Source organism: Rhinichthys klamathensis, unplaced genomic scaffold, assembly GCF_029890125.1.
Source record: "Rhinichthys klamathensis goyatoka isolate OS25496 unplaced genomic scaffold, OSU_Roscu_1.1 h1tg000491l_1, whole genome shotgun sequence".
Taxonomy (NCBI): domain Eukaryota; kingdom Metazoa; phylum Chordata; class Actinopteri; order Cypriniformes; family Leuciscidae; genus Rhinichthys; species Rhinichthys klamathensis.
In genome coordinates this window covers 1,137,225-1,156,663 of record NW_026606977.1, presented here as the reverse complement: position 1 = coordinate 1,156,663, position 19,439 = coordinate 1,137,225, and the positions used below count along the sequence as shown (strand labels likewise).

General features: G+C 39.9%; 3 protein-coding genes across 4 annotated transcripts in view; 1 reads left to right on the top strand and 2 right to left on the bottom strand.

Moving 5' to 3' along the window:
* The window catches only part of rnf20 (ring finger protein 20, E3 ubiquitin protein ligase), a 31,166-nt gene extending 26,910 nt beyond the window's left edge, over nt 1–4,256 (bottom strand). For both annotated transcript variants that reach the window (XM_056237642.1, XM_056237643.1), the window contains exons 1-7: nt 4,120–4,256; nt 3,065–3,237; nt 2,769–2,837; nt 2,517–2,615; nt 2,263–2,410; nt 273–458; nt 33–148 (exon numbers count right to left, since the gene is read on the bottom strand). In XM_056237642.1, coding sequence (XP_056093617.1) covers nt 33–148; nt 273–458; nt 2,263–2,410; nt 2,517–2,615; nt 2,769–2,837; nt 3,065–3,226 — 780 coding nt within the window. In that variant the 5' untranslated portion in view covers nt 3,227–3,237; nt 4,120–4,256. The remainder of the gene's footprint in view (nt 1–32; nt 149–272; nt 459–2,262; nt 2,411–2,516; nt 2,616–2,768; nt 2,838–3,064; nt 3,238–4,119) is intronic.
* Nucleotides 4,257–6,076: 1,820 nt separating this feature from the next.
* On the top strand, nt 6,077–15,610 carry aldob (aldolase b, fructose-bisphosphate). Its single transcript, XM_056237649.1, has 9 exons — nt 6,077–6,190; nt 6,853–6,965; nt 7,180–7,391; nt 7,553–7,607; nt 7,714–7,874; nt 8,029–8,112; nt 14,917–15,091; nt 15,177–15,376; nt 15,500–15,610. Exons 2-9 carry the CDS (start codon nt 6,854–6,856, stop codon nt 15,593–15,595), a joined length of 1,095 nt encoding a protein of 364 aa, XP_056093624.1. The 5' UTR covers nt 6,077–6,190; nt 6,853; the 3' UTR covers nt 15,596–15,610.
* A 707-nt stretch (nt 15,611–16,317) lies between these two features.
* si:dkey-74k8.4 (L-asparaginase) lies at nt 16,318–19,193 on the bottom strand. Its single transcript, XM_056237651.1, has 4 exons — nt 19,087–19,193; nt 18,925–19,008; nt 18,687–18,849; nt 16,318–16,411 (listed from the first exon to the last, which is right to left on the bottom strand). The coding sequence occupies exons 1-4, from the start codon at nt 19,188–19,190 to the stop codon at nt 16,322–16,324; spliced, it is 441 nt and encodes a 146-aa protein (XP_056093626.1). The 5' UTR covers nt 19,191–19,193; the 3' UTR covers nt 16,318–16,321.
* Nucleotides 19,194–19,439: the final 246 nt, after the last annotated feature.

The following is a 19,439-nucleotide window of genomic DNA, read 5'->3' as shown; positions in this document are numbered from 1 at the left end:
CAGATGAACATGTCAACAAATCAACCACCAACCTCACTGGTCATGTGGCTATGCTTCTGCTGGAGGCTGTTGGTCAGTTGGCGGAGACGTTCATTCTCATTGGTCAGGAGGGTGTTGAGGCGGACAGCGGCGTCCCAGAGACTGCCACCTGAAGGAAGTCACATGAATACACACATTAAATACAGACAGTAGATAAAAACATCATTCGTTTTTTAAGTTAATTTGATGGATTGATCAACAAGAGATGTTGAGCTGCGCCGAGTTGGTCTCACCTGTTCCGGACTCCACATCCTTCTTCAGTTGATCAACCGTGTTCTTCAGGTTCTCGTAGATTTCCACCACGCGACTGGCCTGTTTGCAGCTGGACTCCACTCGCTCCTGCAGCTCTGTGTCTATCTCCTCGCTGCTGCTGCTGGCCAGCGTGGCCAGAAAAGAGCTCACTCCCTCCCCCTGTTGACCTGTGTGAAACATGACAAGAGGAACAGGTTTCCATCAGGGTTAGAGGCGAGACTAGCCTGGGAAAACCCAGACAACTTCCGGCAAATTTAGATTTGCTCTGAAAGTTAGTCTGGCAAAGAGCTCATTCAAGCCCATTTCCAATCCGTCGAAATCGCGGCACCAATCAGAAACGTTGGGGCGGGCTTTACACGATGACGACAGCACTGGGATTTTGAAGCAGATTTTGTAGCCTGCATTACCAAGATGGATGCCGCCGTCGAACATCACTCGTTCGAATCAGCTATCGCGTCTGTTTTAAGCGATTTGAACGTTTCATTTTCGTTAAAAACCGAGCAAAGAACAACACTCGGAGATGTTTCTGCCGCTCTGCATACGTCATCTCCTTCATCGCTCTGATTGGGTTTAGGTCTATCCGCGACGTCCGTTGGTGACGCCCCTCTGGAAATGATTTGTCTATGACGCTTTACCAGACCATAACTCAGTTACAACTGAGAATGGTCTGGTTTTAACCAGGCTAAGGCGAGACTAGACCCTTAGAAAAGACCGAGATCTGGCCTTCAAAGAACAGAGAAAATGGGGAGGGAATTAATTGCAATATTAAATTCAAACACCATGAAACTCTAAGTTGCTGTTATAGTGTAATGATCACCATGAAATTATTAGTCACCATGAAATTCTTGGGGGGGGTTTTATGGAATATTGCACTATTTATTATAAATTATTTATCTGTGAATTTTTTTTTTTTTAAATGAATGTGTTGTAATCTTTAATCAAAATAACTTCCCCTCCCTCTTGCAGCATCATCTCTTCTCTTCTCTGATGATGTGTTTACTGGCGTGAGGGCGGGACAACCTGTCACTCACATCAGATCCACCAATAGCAAACCACAACCATCCAATCAATTCCCCATGGACAAAATCAAGCCCCGCCCTACATTTGTTCTGGTTTGAAAAGCCGCTTCTCTCGGATATACATACGTCACAATAGGGAAGAAAGGACTATTTGAACTTCTGTTTCATGCCGACATAAATATATTTTTTAAACGGACTGCGGTCTTGTCTGAAGCCACAAGACTAAACTTTAGGTGTTGATACCCTAAGCAAAAAGAACTCGAGAATGTAGTGATGCATCAAAATGATTTTTTTTTTTTTTTAGCAAAACCAAAAATGAAAACCAAGAGCGAAGATAAAGTCTATTTAAAAATCAATTACTACATTTATTTGTTTTCATTTAATAACACTCAAATTCATTTAAATTGCACATGATAAATTACATTAATAAAATATACCTTTTTATTTTAAGGATACAGGTTTAAGTTTTCAAGATTAGGAAGACATTCAGAACACCAAATTAAATATAAATTCAAATTCAAGCCAAGCTTGCAGGTTCAACAGGGAAGAGTAGAGGGCCTTGGGAAAGTCCAACATCACATTTTGGCCTATTAAAGAGTTGCAATAATTCTCAGCACGTGGTAAATTTGGTTTTAGTATTAAATATATTTAGTAAGAAAGTGATTAGCATGCCTAAAAGGGCTTGCGCATCCGACAAGAAGCGCAGCGCCATGTCTTTAAAATTCCAACACATCTCTCCGCAGCGGCCAGCAACGGCTCAGGACACAGAGCGCCATTTACAGGTTTATATTACATTTACATTATATTTGACTCAAATCATCATACATACATACATACATTCTTCAAAATATCTTATTTTATGTTCAACAGAAGAAAGAAACTCATACAGGTTTGGAACAACTTGAGGGTGAGGAAATGACAGAATTTTCATTTTTGGGTGAAAATTTTGTACCTCTGTCTTTTGCACGCTCCTGGTTCGAGTCTCCATCTGGTTCTGGTGTTCCAGGTTTTAAGCTCCGCCCTTCCGGCGGTTGGCTTTCCACGGGCTCACTCCCCGATTGGTCATAGCGATGAACAATTAATCGCACATTTTCATCAAACTGAAAAAGCAGGGTGGAACAAAAATCAGGAATAAAAAATAGTAGCGTTTGAAAGAAATATAATTTCAACTTATATAGACTGTAAATACACCCCAAAAAACGTTACCTGGTTCCAGTATCTGTTTAGAATCAACAAACTTGCATCATCTGTCGCCTGACGAGTCTCCAACCTCTCGACTATCTCTCTCAGTTCATCCTCAATCACCTACATCAACACAGAAGGAAGAGTCCATGTTTGCATGTACACGTGTGTCCCACTTTTCAGTAGGAAATGGAATGTATTGTAATGATGATGTAATACTCTATTCAATGTTTTTGTAAATAATGAAAGGGTTGTATATATGAGTTATGCATCTACCTGTCTTTGGTCTAGGGATTCTCCCAACTTCCTGTTTTTGATCTGCAGGGCTTTTATATCTTGTTCTTCCTGCAAGAACAACAGTGTCAGTAGGGACCAAGAATCAGGAGTCAGAAGTGAACAAATTCTGAATTCATTTTTCCATAACACTGTCACGCATTCACAACAGATTCAAGACAAACAATTAAGTCAGGAGTGCAACCAACCTATCTAAATATTAAAAAAAGACATTTATACATATATATATATATATATAAAGAATGCTCAAATGATATCCCACAAAAATAGCCTCTCACCAGGTTGGATCCTCCTCCCAGTTTGATGACGGTTTCCACAGCAGTGCTTCCTCCTGACCCAGTGCTCATTCCCTCTCCATCCTCACCTCCCTTCTTCTTCTCTGGAGGAGCGCCGAGGAGGGCAGAGCTACTGGGATCACTGGGGCGCTTCTGATTGGACATCACGCACCTCACTGTGGAAAAGACACCATCAGAGTCTATACACAGTCACAAACCACACAAGAACTTATGGAATATAAAGTGCAGAGCATCTGTATTATTATTGAATTGTGTGGGGAAAAATTATAACAAACAATAAACAATCTATGACGAGAATCAAGGAATTGGGAAAATAAATGTTCTAAGACTTAAATTATGCTTCTAAACAACAGGCTAATAAAACAATAATAATGATTTATAATATTACAATTGTTGTCATTACTATTGCTATTATATACACACAATACATGTTGTATAACAATAATAATGGTAGTTTATTATTATTATCATCATAACAATATTAGTAGTAATATTATTTTACATATTTATTATTTTATTAAATATGTATTCATTTATTATGCTAATAAATTGAATTATGCCTGACAAAAGAGGTATCAGCACATTTAAGAAGTAATAATGTTTTAATTGTTATTAGTAAAAGTAGCGCTAAACTTTACACCAAACTGTACTAATCTTCAGTATTTTAGCATGGTAATTAACTTACACTGCTACTAATGGTAAAATATGATAACATAGCACCTTAAAAAAAATATCGTGGTTCTAGATCATTTACTATATAGCCTATGTATTGACATGGTACTCCGTGATATTTCAGAAGATACAATGGTACTTTATTGTTAGGGGACACATTAACACACACCCGTAGCAGTCATTAATATATTATACAGCTAAGTTACACGAATGTAAGCAAATATATTTATTGTTAAACTGCGGCGAGTCAGTGTAATCCCGAGTACAACACTGATCTATGAAAGCACTGGTACACTCTCGCGCTAAAAACGCACTGTGCCTTATATAATAACGCTCTAACTATGTAGGTTTTGTTAATTTCTTACCTAATTTTGATTGTTATTGATTGAGAAAAGGTTTAGTGGATGTAGCTGTTGCGCTTCATCCAGCGGCCGAAACACCTCCCGGAAACAGCGCAGCTTCTCTTCTTCTACCGGCGCTGAGCTGACGGAGTCTGCAGAACTGCAGCGCCTCCTCGTGGTGGAAGCCTCCCTATCACTGGGATTATCACTATACAACACAACTTAAAGGAATAGTTCACTTAAAAATGAAAATTCTGTCATCATTTACTCACCCTGAAGTGGTTTCAACCTGTATGAGTTTATTTCTTCTGCTGAAAACAAAAGAAGATATTTTGAAGAATATTGGTAACCAAACAGTTGATGGACACCATTACCATAGTACTTCCATAGTATTGAAACAACTTGAGGGTGAGTAAATGATGACAGAATTTTCATTTTAAGTGAACTATTCCTTTAACGGTTCTATGGTCTTTATTTGTTTGATGCATTCATTTTTGGGCACACAAAAGATTAAACAAGAAGAGACATGTCTTATTTATTAGCATGATATTATAAGATGTTCAAGCTAAGTATATATTTTTGTGAATTCCACAAGCATGCGGCAAATACCGTCTTCAACAGTAATGATAATTGAATAAGAAGAAAATGAGATATTCTTGAAATGCAAAATAGCAGAAAGGTTTCTGTGAGGATCCTTATACCATTATTTGTCACTGCAATTGTGTCACACTCTGTGCACGAACTAAGACTATTTGGACTCTGTCCTTGCATGCATTTCAGACTCTTGGCTTTGAATTCAGAGTTCATGTTGTGAAATCCCCAGATTTGTTTCCCCATGGTTTAAATTGCCTGGTCATTTGTGTACCTCTTTGTCTTCATTATGCTGCAAGTTTATCACTGGCATCACTCCTCGAACCGTTTCATCAGACCATTGTCTGTTTGCCAAAATGATTTCATTGACTGCTCTTGATGTAATTCTCTGTGTTTGACTACGTCACAACAATCAGACAACTTTGTTAACCACACTCATCCAGCACACACACACACACATATGCTGGGTTTTCATGTTTTATGGGGACGGACTCTCCATAGACGGAACGGACTTTATACTGTACAAACTATATATTTTATCCCCTAAACCTACCCATCACAGAAAAAAATTATGCATTTTTAATATTTTCTATCTTTCCAAAACACATAATTTAGTATGATTACCAAGCTTTTTTCCTCATGGGGACCAAAAAAATGTCCCCACAAGGACAAGTTAGGATATTGTCAACTTTGTAGGGACAGTTTTTGTGCAGGCCACACACACAAAGTAGCCTAATTATTTGAGTATCCTATGGTATTTTGAGTATTTTATGTTGTGTATAATTTACATAAGGTGCCAACTGAGGACATTTCTCTTACAAGAAATGTTAGTGAAAGTTTGAAGTATGTGAAAACTAACAGCATGCGTTTTATAGCTCAAAAGCATCAAATTAATGCTCTATTTAGAGTTCCCACTTCAGGCTCCTCTGCACATCCAAACACCCACACAACAGATCTGGATCTAAAATAGCCTCATTTTGCAGAAGTTCAACATGTTTTCTTTCATATGCACTCTTTTATGTAACATCACATAGGCCGTTACCAGATATTTAGTATACCGGGATACAACAAAAAGTGTGACTTTAACAGAAAGGTTGCAAAGTGAACAATCTTGAGAAGGACAATGCGGAAACTGAAGAACCTGAAAATCAACTTTATCTCAGAACTCGTTTCCCAACCCTGTGCTTCACAGGTCATCCATGGTTTTCCAAATATTTTGCGAATTGCGAAGGCCTATTATGGACATTTTGGAGTTAAAAGCCTTCTTCCAAAGTCCACATAGGCAGATATTTTCACACACCCGTCCAATCCCCCAGCCAATGGCGTCCCCGGAGTCTAAGCACGCCCGTTCGCATCACTCCTGCCCGGCCTCTGCGCTCGCCTCACATAAATACACACTCTTTCCGATCGCTCGGTCCCGATTCATTCAGATCCATCGTCGTCAGTGAGGAGAGGCCACTTCATCCATTCACACACTAGTGCAACTTACCTGCAGACCTATCAAGTAAGGATGGCGTTCGACTTTTAAACTCTTTTAGTTGTATTGTCATCGCATCTTGGGAAATTAGTATTAATTTAATTAAGTATAATATGTTTTAGCCTAGTTTGGAAGTGTATACTTGTACATAAACGTACGTTTTGAAACGTCATGCAGTTGTTCTCAAACTGTGCAGATGTGTTATGCAATACTGTCGCTACATATTTAGGTTCTGCTCTTTAATTTATGTCATGAATCACATTAGCAATCACATTGTTTGGTTTGACAGTGCAAAATGATCTACTGAATCAACGCAGGCAGTGCATTTTGCAATTTATCCACGCGTGGCATTTTCGTGTACTGCGAAAAAGGGAGGCAATTCATAACTGTCATATACACAGCGTGTAAAAAAAACAGTGTTGTACAGTTCTTAATGATATTGCACGAATGTGTGAAACTTTTTGCACATAATCGCAAAGAAAACGGCTAAATCTTCAAGTCTAGTGTGAACCCTGGACTTGTTTGTTCAGTGGGAGGAGCCAGTGTGTTCCTCTCTGGACTAAAGTTCAACAGTCAGGCCAAATATTTACAGATAAGAGTGAATAACCCAGTGAGCCGAATAACAGAAGTTCTGTAAATTACGGGTTTAGTATTTTAGCTAATAATTGTACATCTGCTCCTCTTGTCAGCATGACGCATCAGTTTCCAGCTCTCTCTACAGAGCAGAAGAAGGAGCTTAGCACAATTGCCCAGCGCATTGTGGCACCTGGAAAAGGCATCTTGGCTGCAGATGAGTCCACCGGTAGGAATGTGTGGCGTACTGCATTGGCTAGAGTACCACCTTTATGCAAAATGCCTTAATTGATCAACAACAAGTTATAAATGTGCTTCAACTGTCACTATAGATGGTTATTAACAGTGTTATCTTATTGTGTTTACTCTATCAGCTTGAAGATATAGTGATAATGAAATGTATCGCTCTCCAGATGTTCTTAGATGTTTGTTTCATATTCTAGGCACCATGGGGAACCGTTTTCAGAAGATAAACGTGGAGAACACTGAAGAGAACCGTCGTAGCTATCGCGACCTCCTCTTCTCTGTAGACGCTTCTATCTCTGAAAATATTGGTGGTGTCATCTTTTTCCATGAAACACTGTACCAGAAATCAGACAAAGGAGTTCTGTTTCCAAAAGTCGTCAAGGACAAGGGCATCGTAGTTGGTATCAAGGTGAGGTTTCGGTGCATTTCTGAAGATATTTGCCAAAACATAGTTTGGATGCATTTATTCATGATGTAGCAACCGAAGGATACAAACACAACACACAGGGTCTTCTCATTAATCTTGGCTGAAATGTTATGAATGAAAGTTTTGTGTTTGTGTGCATAAAGGTGGACAAAGGCACAGCAGGCCTGGGTGGAACAAATGGAGAGACAACCACACAGGGTAACTTTCTTACTCAAACACTTCTTAACATGAGTCATGACAGTTATCTATCCTGACTTGTATCCATTTTAAAGGAAACTATTTTTGCCTGATCTGTTTCACTCAGGGTTGGATGGTCTGTCTGAACGCTGTGCCCAGTACAAGAAGGATGGTGCTGACTTTGCCAAGTGGCGTTGTGTACTTAAGATCTCTGACAGCTGCCCCTCTGCTCTCGCAATAGCTGAAAACGCTAACGTTCTTGCCAGATATGCCAGCATTTGCCAACAGGTATGTCTTAACAGAATTTGGCTGGCTCATGGAATCCTGTTTATTCTTCATAAACAGCCTTTACATGACTCTGAACAGTTGATAGTTGCCAGTACTATTTATTTTGTTTCCAAACTGTCTTTTCTTCTGATTAATTCTTCCTCAATTCCTTTAGAATGGCTTGGTTCCCATTGTAGAGCCTGAGATCCTCCCAGACGGAGATCATGATCTGCAACGGTGTCAGTACGCCACTGAGAAGGTAAGCTTCCTTCCAGAATAAACAAGGATAGTTTACCCAAAAAAAAGAAGAAATTTCTGTCATTAATTACTCACCCTCATGTCGTTCCTAACCTGTAAGACTTTCGTTCATCTTCGGAACACAACTGAAGATATTTTTGATGAAATCCGAGAGGTTTCTGAACCACCCATAGGCAGCAACGTCATTGCAACTTTCAATGCCCAGAAAGGTAGTAAAGACATTGTTAAAATAGTCCATGTGACTAGTGGTTCAACCTTAAAGTGTGTATGTCAGGTTAAATTTGTAATTATGATTAACACAAAATAGGTAGGGGAAATACACGTTTGACAAGTTGATGTATTGTTTTGTATGTTTTTCGATACCTAAAGGCAGAATATAAGATGAAAAAGTTTGTTATTTTCAGTACTCACTTAAAACTGCTCCTCCCCCCCAAACGAATCGCTTGACGTCATAAGAGGGAGACGTCTCCCCAGGTTGCTGAGAAAGTGAGTTTGTGAGCTGTGTTGATAATTGTACGAGTGATAGAGCGAGAGAATTAGTGATTAGGACATGTATTTATTTAGTTAGTTATGTAAGTTAGGTAGTTAGTTAGGTATACGCAGGCGTATTTTCACGATGGTGAATTACTGCGTTTGTGCTGGGTCCAAAAACACTGTTAAAATCGGTCACAGAGTTCACTTTTTCCCAAAAAGCAGGTCTGTGTTGCATGCCTGGGTCAACTTTGTTCGGACCAAACACGCTGACTTCAGTGCTGCTTGGGTATCCAAGACTTCGGTCATTTGCAGCGCACATTTCTTCCAGTTTTTATGTGTAGATCGCGCCCGCGCCTCTCTCTCTCTCTCTCTCTCACACACACACATATTCCAGCATTGCAATCTTGACATTGAAGCCTGTTCATTATAGCCACGGAGCTTCAGAGCTAAGGCGGAGATACAGATTAGGTGTCCCTAAATAACCCGCGTATCTAACAGTAGTTCCGCATTAATTAATTTGCACGCGAGTTTTATTTATTTTTATACCGTGTATTCTCCGGGTATATTCATGCACCGAACCGTGACGCCCATACCGCTTCGGTTCAATACGAACATATACCGTTCCACCTCTAAGTTATGCCTATAGCCTACTTACCAAGACACCTGACCAACTCTCCACTGGTTCTCTTCACACCAGATATTTATGTTTTTCTTCGATAGGAATTATTTAAATTTCTGTTTGGCTCCTTGTCTGTCTCACGCCTGGGAGGCTCAAAATTGTATGGCTGTGGGTCATCGTAGGTTTGAGGGGGATTTTGGATCTCCTTAGACTCAAAACTCATCATACTTGAATAGAACTTTTTTGGAACGTCTCCCTCTTCTGACGTCACAGCTCAGCTGTGTTTTAAAAATATGATCTTGACAGAAATGGCTATAAAGCTTACTGTAGAGCAATTACAGTAATAATTTTAATGATAATTACATTTTCACTCAGACAATATATATATATATATTTTTTTTTTTTGTCGTTTGGGTGGTTCAGAAACCTCTCGGATTTCATCCAAAATATCTTCATTTGTTTTCCAAAGATGAACGAAGGTCTTACGGGTTTGGAACGACATGAGGCTGAGTAATTAATGAAAGAATTTTTGGGTGAACTAACCCTTTAAAGGGGTCATATAATGACATTTTCATACAAGTTAATTTGATTCTTTAGGGTCTAAGTGAAAAGTTTGTAATATACTTTAATTAAAAATTCTCATTAGTATTGTAAGAAAACACTCATTTTACCTGGTCAAAAACAGCTCTGTTTTCAGCACTCCGTTTCAGTGCATATGCCTTTAAATGATAATGAGCTCTGCTCACTCCGCCCCTCTGTCCTGCGGCGTTTTGACCAACCCATGTGGAGTGTTGCCTTGACAACAGTTGAGGGTATATTTTGGAGAGAGAAAGGCAGCAGGAGTCTCTGAGGACACATCTGTGCAATCGTATCAGTTTGAACTGGAGTCGCACCCGGATCAAGATGACAGCCGCAAAGAAGTTCGACAATTAACCCGTTTAATCCCACCGGTCACAATTGTGACCGCAGCTTTTTTCTTATTTCTGGAAGCTCTAAAAAATTTTTTATTGACTTTGGGCAAGAAATTCAACTTTTAAATGACAAAATAGATTGTCTTGATTAAAATCAATTAATGTCATGTGACTAGTGTGAAAGGTCACATGACCAGATCAGTTCACTTTCTGCTTGCACATCTAGAAGAAGATGTCTTCCTCAGACTACTACAAAAAGTAGTATATAAAACATCTTAATTTACATATAGAACTATCATATTTTGTACATATATTCTTTAAAGGGTCTACTACTGATATATTTTGAGAATTATACTCCTGCATATATATTTTGCTCGTAAGACTTGTAAATTTGTTTACGGTCACAATTGTGACCGGTAGTATAACACAGTGCTTCAATTGAAAACAGAGGTATTGGCTGGTATTGGCAGGTTTTGGCAATCCTACACTGAATGGATGGATGTGAGGGGGATGGATGATCTTGGCAAAAGAGAAGTGCTCACTAACACAGATTTAGACAGATTTGTGAAGAATATTTGAGAGAAATAGGCCTTTTGTGTACATAGAAAAGGTCTTAGATCTTTGAGTTCAGCTCATGAAAAATGGGGGCAAAAACAAAAGTATTGCGTTTATAATTTTGTTCAGTGTAGTGATGAGTGTCCCAGAAACGGTCAATGTGCTGGACCTTCTAGACGTACGTGACCCCCTTCCCCCCCACCCCCACCCCAAATTGAAAGTGACTGTGATAGTGATGGCTCAGATAGGGAGTACCAGGGTGAAACAGCCTATTTGCCAAGTAGACTATTGAATGGCGACGCAGAGGTGAATTATCTGGAGGATTGGGCAGATGTTCATGAGAACCAATTGGTGTGCCCCACACATGACCACAAACAACCCTTTCTACAACGTACGGCCCATCTTCAGTGCACTGAATGAGTGAACACACATCTTCCTGAAACTGGCCTAGGACAGGGCCCAAGTGTAGTCATGGTCTAGCCCATACGGGTCTAGCCGAACAAGCAGAAGTTCCTCCAGGGTGTAACTTTGTACATGACAACCTTTTCACCTCACTAAGCCTTCTTCACAAAATGACAAAACGAGATATTGGATGTCTTGGAATGAATTGTGTCAATAGGTCTAATTGAAGAATTTGAATGAATTCTGACTATGTTGTTTCCCACCGGTCACTATTGTGACCGAGTATAAAACCTAATATTTCACTAACTTAACCAACATAAAATCCAAAAAGGCATAATGTTTGAGTGTTAGGGAGGTCTAAGGAGTAAAATGCATGTACTCAAGTTGCAAGAAAAAATTTGGGATTAAACGTGTTAAGGCTCGAACAGGACGTTTCTGAATGGTTGTTTAACGTAATGTCACTTTGGTCTTTCTTTGTGTACTGGCAGGGTAGAGTAACTTAGTGAGATGTACGAACACTATGGGGCCTATCTTGCACCCGGCGCAAATGACTTTGTACACTGACGCATAGGGGTGGGGAAAAAAATCTATATTGCAATATATTGTTGTGCTCTCTGTCGCAATAAATAATCGATACACTAACGCCCAATATCGATATTTTATTACAACACAAAATGATTAATTTACCCGTTGTCAGTGTCACTGTCACTACCCAATATCTACCATTCTGTTTGCGGGGGGGGCGCTGTTCGAGTAAATAGGGGTAAAGTGGCGCAAACAGCGGCCGGTGAAGAACACAAGTTAACTAACAACAACAGAGAGAAGCGAGAAGAATGGCGGAAAACAATATAAAACAAATCAAAGACCCACCCGCTAGTTTCCACTCTAAAGTGTGGAGACACTTCGGGTTTTACGAGCAGAGAGAGCGCAACGGCCGCGCGCGCGCACTCTCACGTCTTCAAACAACACGAGCGCTGTCTTGCTCTCTCTCCCTCGCGCATATTAATCAAAATCAATTGACACGATAGTAAAAGGTCGGAAGACCGCAGTTTCACGTGGAGCATTTCGAGATTTTTAGAGATTAGAGACTCGCCTAAACTCAATGAACAACATCTCAACACTAAATTATAAAGGCCTGTCTCATATAGACGCCTGTCTCAAATACAAGCCGGTGCAGTTCGACGATTTGGGAAAATAAAAACCCGGGAAGTTTTACGGTATATTAATTCTCAATATGTACACATGCATTGTTAATCTTTCTTTTCAGTCACATATATCGTGATATATCGTTGATGAAATTTCTTCCAATATATTGAATATCGTAGATATCGCGAATCGTGATATTATCATATCGTGGACCACATATCGCCACAGAATTGAATCGTGAGGTAACTGTATCGTCCCACCTCTAGTGACGCATGTATCATTCCTATTTTGCACCCGCGCAAAGCGGACTTTTCCCTCTACAGACGCACGTCGGTTAACTAAGAAATACACTTGCGCTCCCCGGGGCGGTTCAGCGCAAAGAGGAGGCGTGTTCCGGCGCAAACTTTCCCTCATGCTATTTTGCTGTTCTATAAAACAAATGCGCCACTGACCAGAAAAAAACTAGTCTAAAGTCAGTGGCGCGTTGCGCGTTGTTCATTATGCTATTTTAAGCGCGCATGCTTGGCCATAATGTAGCGTGTGCACAACGCGCATACACTTTGATTCTCTCATCAACACAGATGCAGTAGTTTTTATTTTTGCAAATCATACATTATAACAAGGAAAAATATTAACACATGAGGGAAATCATTGTGGTGTCCATGAAGATGTAAAAAATGTAGTTTTTTTCCTCCCACACCTGTTTAACCGACGCTGATTTGTATGGGGATGGGAGAAACCCACCCACGATAGATAGATAGATAGATAGATAGATAGATAGATAGATAGATAGAGAGATAAATAGATAGATAAGTCTGATTTGAACGTTGAATTTCTTGTTATTTCTGCATGCATTCTACTTCAGACAGTCAATAAACAGTGCCGTCTGAGGGTGTTACTGCATGAGGGTTTATGCCATAGTTTACAGGTGCACGCAAAACACGCAATAGAACGTCACTTCTCTGTCTTTCACGGTCCTGACAAGAACGTCGGTCTCCTCGGCTGTGAACCGCTCCTGGTGCGCGCCTGGCAAATCCGCCGTTATAATAGCAATCCGCCATGCAACATGCGCGCCTGCTCTTAAAGGGAATGTGAGATGACGCTCTGATTGGTTTATTTCACGTTACGCCCAAACCACACCTATGAATAATGAAGCTACTTCAGACCAACCCCTTTTAGATTTGCGCCAAGCGCAAGAGGTATTTATTCCGCCGGGAAAATAGCAACAGCGCCGGGATCCGCCCACAAAGTTACTTGCGCTTTGCGCTTTGACACTTGCGTTTCAGATCGTTAAAATAGGGCCCCTTGTGTTTAATCAGTTTGTAATAACACAATAACCATAACGTGTTGTTCATTATAAACATGGGATTATGAATTATATTGAGAACGTCGTACATGGGAAACATGCCGTAATGTAATGTTACCCTGAGTGTAACCCTTAGCCGCATTCATCGTGAAGCGTGCAAGCGATTTGCAAAGATTACTATAAAGGTTAATAAAACTTTACACTCACTTCTTCTGGAGGTGCAGCAGGGACATGAATAGTTGGTACCGATTCTTTTTTCAGGAGAAGCTTCTTAGCTAAACCAGCTTCATACTGATCCTCGTTTATAAAGCAGTCTGGTGAGAAATGATTCACGCAAACATGAACGCATTGACGTTGCTCGTGGGGAATATTCCCTTCGAAAACAAAACTCAGCCACTGCGTCTTCAGTGGTTCGGATTTAAGAACATCAAAATGACTGCTGTGTTCGTTACTACACCCAAGAACAGAACACCACAATCGCTTAGACGCCATTCTGCTCCAGCTTATCAACAATGACGAACTATGATGACAGCTCGCTCAGGGCGGGTCTGTGTCGAAACCATAGACTGTAAAAAATATGGACAAAGCGTCTGTGACGTCACCCATAGACTTTCTGAAGAACGGTTTTGGGGGGTATGGTTTTGGCCGTTTATTGGGGGGGTATGGGCGGCGCCATCTTCAATACAAATGTTCAGGAAGGATACAGAGGCGGTATGATGTGTTGTGTCAGATCATGGCCGAGACGTCAAATTTCAGGAATTCCACTCGGCTCAGCCCGTTATCAGCTGTCAATCAAGCTGTCAATCAAAGTTAATCACGCCCTTATTTGTCATACATTTTATATCTAAATACGATCTAAACTAACGAGTTAGAAAAAAATGCACCCCCTTCACAGTTGTCAGGCACTCGGAACCTATCGAAAAATACAATAAAAGTCCATGGGACCAACCTGTAAAAACATGAATTTATGCTGTGAAAACGTACATTTTAACACGGGGTCTATGGATGTTTGCTCACTTTTGGGACCTACCTCTAGGGGATTTTCGATGTATTGCAGTTTTTCGCACTTCCGGGTAGGCAGTGATAATTTTTCAGATTAGAATGTTGCCGCTTGGTCGAAACGCTGCTGTCAATCATCAATCGTGGGAGGGGCGTCCGACCGTGTGACGTCACGAACGGCTCGATTTGAGGCAGGGGAAAACAAATAAGGAGATTAAAACAAAAACACTGGATAGATTTTTATCATTTATATGATGGTTGTGTACAGGCACTGCCAACACACATTTCAGTACAATCAACTTGAAAAAGTGCATGTACCATTATATGACCCCTTTAAAGCAGAGCAATTCCAAATTATCCATTAAAAATAACTCCCAACAAATTGCAACCAAGGTCCTGGCGGCTGTGTACAAGGCTCTCTCTGACCACCACGTGTATCTGGAGGGAACTCTGCTCAAACCAAACATGGTCACTGCTGGACACGCCTGCACCAAGAAGTACACCCCTCTGGAGGTTGCCATGGCAACAGTCACTGCTCTCAGACGCACTGTCCCAGCTGCTGTGCCAGGTATGTCAGTCCTCGCCCGGTCACTAGAGGAAGGCCCCCATTTAAGTGCTCTTCAAACGTACAACATCTCTCTTCTGGTTCTCAGGCATCTGCTTCCTCTCTGGTGGTCAAAGTGAGGAGGAGGCCTCTGTGAATCTGAATGCCATGAACCAGCTTCCCCTGAACAGACCCTGGAAGCTGAGCTTCTCTTATGGCCGTGCTCTCCAGGCCTCGGCTCTTTCTGCATGGAAGGGACAAGCGGCGAACAAGAAGGCTGGACAGGATGCCTTCATCACACGTGCCAAGGTAACCAATGTCAAACTTAAAATACTGCATGTGGGCAATATGCTTCATTGTGTTGTCAGTTTATAGGCCTACCATATTAAATGAAGCGGCATATCTTGATTATTTTCTTTGTTTCCTTTTCAGATCAATAGTCTTGCATCAAAAGGCGAATACAAGCCCTCAGGCCAGGCTGACCAAGCATCTAAACAGTCCCTCTTTACCGCCAGCTATGTCTACTAAACTCAACAACAAACAGCAACAACTGTGATTCATCAATAAAATAACTATGAAACAAACGTTCTAGGATATATTTCTTGGTAAATAAAACCCAGATTCAATATTAGTGGAGACTAGAGAGACTCTGCCAGGTAGAATTAATTCACACGCTCTCTCACTAATGCATTCATATAAATGTAATCTTTACTGTGCTACTTTATCTGTATCTGATTTAGAACGAGCAGAAATCTGTGAGAAATACAATGACCTAAAGACAAAAGAACTGATACAAATATGTAGGAGCAATAGTTCTGTGGGCAGTGCTTGTGTCATACGCCATAACTGTGCACAACCACATTCGCTTATTCATTAATGACGTCATCAGCGACTAGTCGACGTCGCCTCGACTTTACTCACATAAATATCGACTTTAAAACATCTGAAGTCGTTCAACCCCTGCTGACAACACATGAATGTGTACACTTGTTAATTGTACACTGTAATTGTAAAAAGGACTCAAACAGACCCTGGATTAGTTTCAGTTTTAATGAACTAATGCTTTCATTTAGAATAAATTACATATTTTAATTGAGTTGATTTATTGTGTAAACATTAAGGGGGGAGTTGATTTTAGTTACAATTTTGTAGTGCTCTACTTTACCAAGAACTTGCCACGGTATAAAACATTAAAAGTAATGTGCCTTTGCATTTGATGTCGCCTGGTGTGTGACTTCCTACACAGTGTGAGTTTCAAATAGGAAGGTTGAAGAGCACCAAAATGTCATGCAGGTTATTCTTTCTTGCTTCATCTGCTGCTGTTCTTCCCCAAATATCAGCAATCTGGTAGGGAAAAGACAAATCTGACATGTTACAGGTTGACAGTTATGGCTTATGCTCTCTTCGGGCAATTCTGACCTGAAATTCATTTTCTTTTCATTTTTAAAAATCGGAGTGGTCCAAGACCTTAGGACTATTGTCGCACTTGAACTTGGAATACATGTGTGGTTGTAAAAAAAAAAGTAGCAATCCCTTCCCTCGTGGTTCAATTTGACCCGCATTCAATAGGAATTCATGGGAAAAATGGGGATTTTATTACTTGCGCTGTTTAATGTGTTGAGATGTTGTTTTCCTCAGCGCATAAATTTCACAGGTTTATTCTCCATCTGTAAATGTTAGAAATTGAAATAGTTCCATTTTGCCATTTAGAAGTTGACGAGCCTTCGTTAAGCAAATGCCCGCTTACCAAACGGAGAACAATAACATAAATAGGAGCACAATATTCTTACTAAAATATGCATATTGCTAAAATATTTGTTGTTGGACAATAAATATACCATATGTAGATTTTTAAACCTACAAGTGTGTTTTTATGATAGCAGTAATTCAAAAAGGTTCTCTACATTAATGTATGTATAATGATTGTAATGTTACAATGTTAGAATGTAATGTGATTTTGACCCTTTTTTGCACATAATATATAGTATAGCCTAAATAACATGGCCAGGATGTAAAATCACAGATTTGTAAAAAAAAAAAAAAAAAGAGAAAATACCAAGATATAACGTTTCCATATATCGCCATGCGATACAAATGCTAAGACTTCCCCCCCAAATAATTGTATAATGTCTAAATCGACTATTTTGTATTTAAGTGGAAAGAATGTAAAAAAATGTGCTTAAATTATATCATTAAATTAAATCATTGATAAAATCTAGTAATTTAGAGGTAAATAAAACAATAAAATAAGAGAAAATCTCCAAGAAATTGCATTAAAAAAATATTATCAAAATGAAATGATCTAAGCTTTTTGGACCAAAAATGTATTAAAGCTGCAGTCCGGAACTTTTCCTCTTTGTCGCCATCTCTCTGTTCGAAATCTGTAACTGCAGTGATTCGCGGAATTATCATCTTTACGTGGGTTGTAAATCGGCATGAAACAGCGCGGATGAACACAGTGCTTTGAGGCGAGTGCTGCTGTCAGTCACCGCGCTGTGTGGATACTGTCATACAGAATCACAGATTCACTTTTTGAAAGTTTGACCAACATAAGAATTTTCATAAGAAAATGTCTTCAGAACAAGTAAGTAAAATCCATTTTTGTTCTGACCAACTAAGGGGGAAAAAGCATTCGACATGATAAGCTTCGTTAGATTTAATCAACGTGATTTACAGCAACCGTGCAAATTATAGCCTACTTTGTTCTCAAATTGTTCATGTTAACAACATCAGCATTGCTTGACTAATGTTAAATTTAATGTGTTTTATGGTTACCTGTGTACTTCAGAATTCATATTCTCCATAATAGCAAAACGAGAAAGGCACAACAAAGGAAACTCCATAACTGTGTGAATTAAGAAAACGTACTGTTACACGATTGAACTATTGAAATGTCTTACTTGTTCAGCAGAAAAAAGCCGTCTCTTCTTCCGTTTTGAACCCCTTCAAAACACGGAGTTCAAGCACTTTTCAAAAGCCCCGCCGATGTTTAAATCCTTGTGTTCGCATGAGACGGTTTCTTTCTCTAGCCACCTTAAATCCGAAGTACGAAGTCTTTTGGGTTTTATAACTGCTGAATCTCCAGTTGACACTGATGATTGTTGTTTGGATCTTTCTGGATGCCATAAGTTTAATCATGTAAAGTGCTGCGAGAAAAGCCTATACATCTAAACATCTCGTCACGCGCAGTACAGCCGGCTAGCCGAAACTCCTTCTTTATGTGTACGGGTGTGACGTCATGACGCAAAGACATGCTCGAATTTCCCGTGGAAACCCACCAGTACCACTGGAATTAAAATCATTATTACAAGCTAACCGTTTTGAATCTAGCTATGGCAAGCAGATAGTTTTGACCACTGGCAGAATAAGTTTTTTTTTAATATAATTATTTTGGATTATTTTTAACTTAAAAAAGTTACGGACTGGAGCTTTAAGTATAATTTTAGGTCCTCGTCGGGTCATTTTGACCCGGGAGGGAAGGGAGTGCTACAGCTGCATGAGGAGACCACACGGGTTCAATATTTGACTTGTTAGAGTGCCACCAATCAGAAAAGTAAAAAAACAGAATATGCATTCATAATGTTCAATATACATGTTAACAAATCTACTTTTATTATACCTCTGGATTAGCGCCATATTCAAGAAGTTTGGACACCATGAGCTCGTTCCTCTTCTCCACTGCTGCATGTAAAGCAGTCTGCCCATTGTAATCACACTGGTTCATGTTTGTCCCAGCTAAGAACCATGCACGCACAAGCCTATAGTCTTTAGTCCAAACCGCCCTAAATTAGAGAGGACAGTTGAATGCAAATGTCCACAACAGACTGACAAGTTTATTGATTGTTTAAAAGACTGACTTGATAAGATCCATGCCGATTCGTGTAGGATGTTGAGTTACTGTGGCTCCTTGCTGTTTCAAAATCTTGATCAGGTCAAAGTGTCTGTCATATGTAAGGCAATTGTGTAAACAATTACATATACTTAAATTAAATCATTTAAACTGCAGAAAAACAACTTACTTGTTTTTTATGGCAAGATGCAGAGGTGTGTAACCAAAGCGGGTTGTCAATTGGCATGTTGCTCCAAGAGACAGTAACTGTATTGCCATATCAATGTTCCCCATTTCACAGGCGGTGTGCATGGCAGTGTATCCATCGTAGGTTCCAGCATTTACATCCATCTACAGATAGCATGAGATAAAGCATGGATTAAGAATTATATAACCGGCCATATGAAAGATAAGCACAATAGTCTAATGCATTCTACATCTTACATGCTTGAGAATCTCCTGTAAAGACAGAAAGTCGTTGTTCTGCACGGATCTGCAGGCAAAGGAGGGCATCAACTTTCGGTGAATCGCTTCGACGTCCTG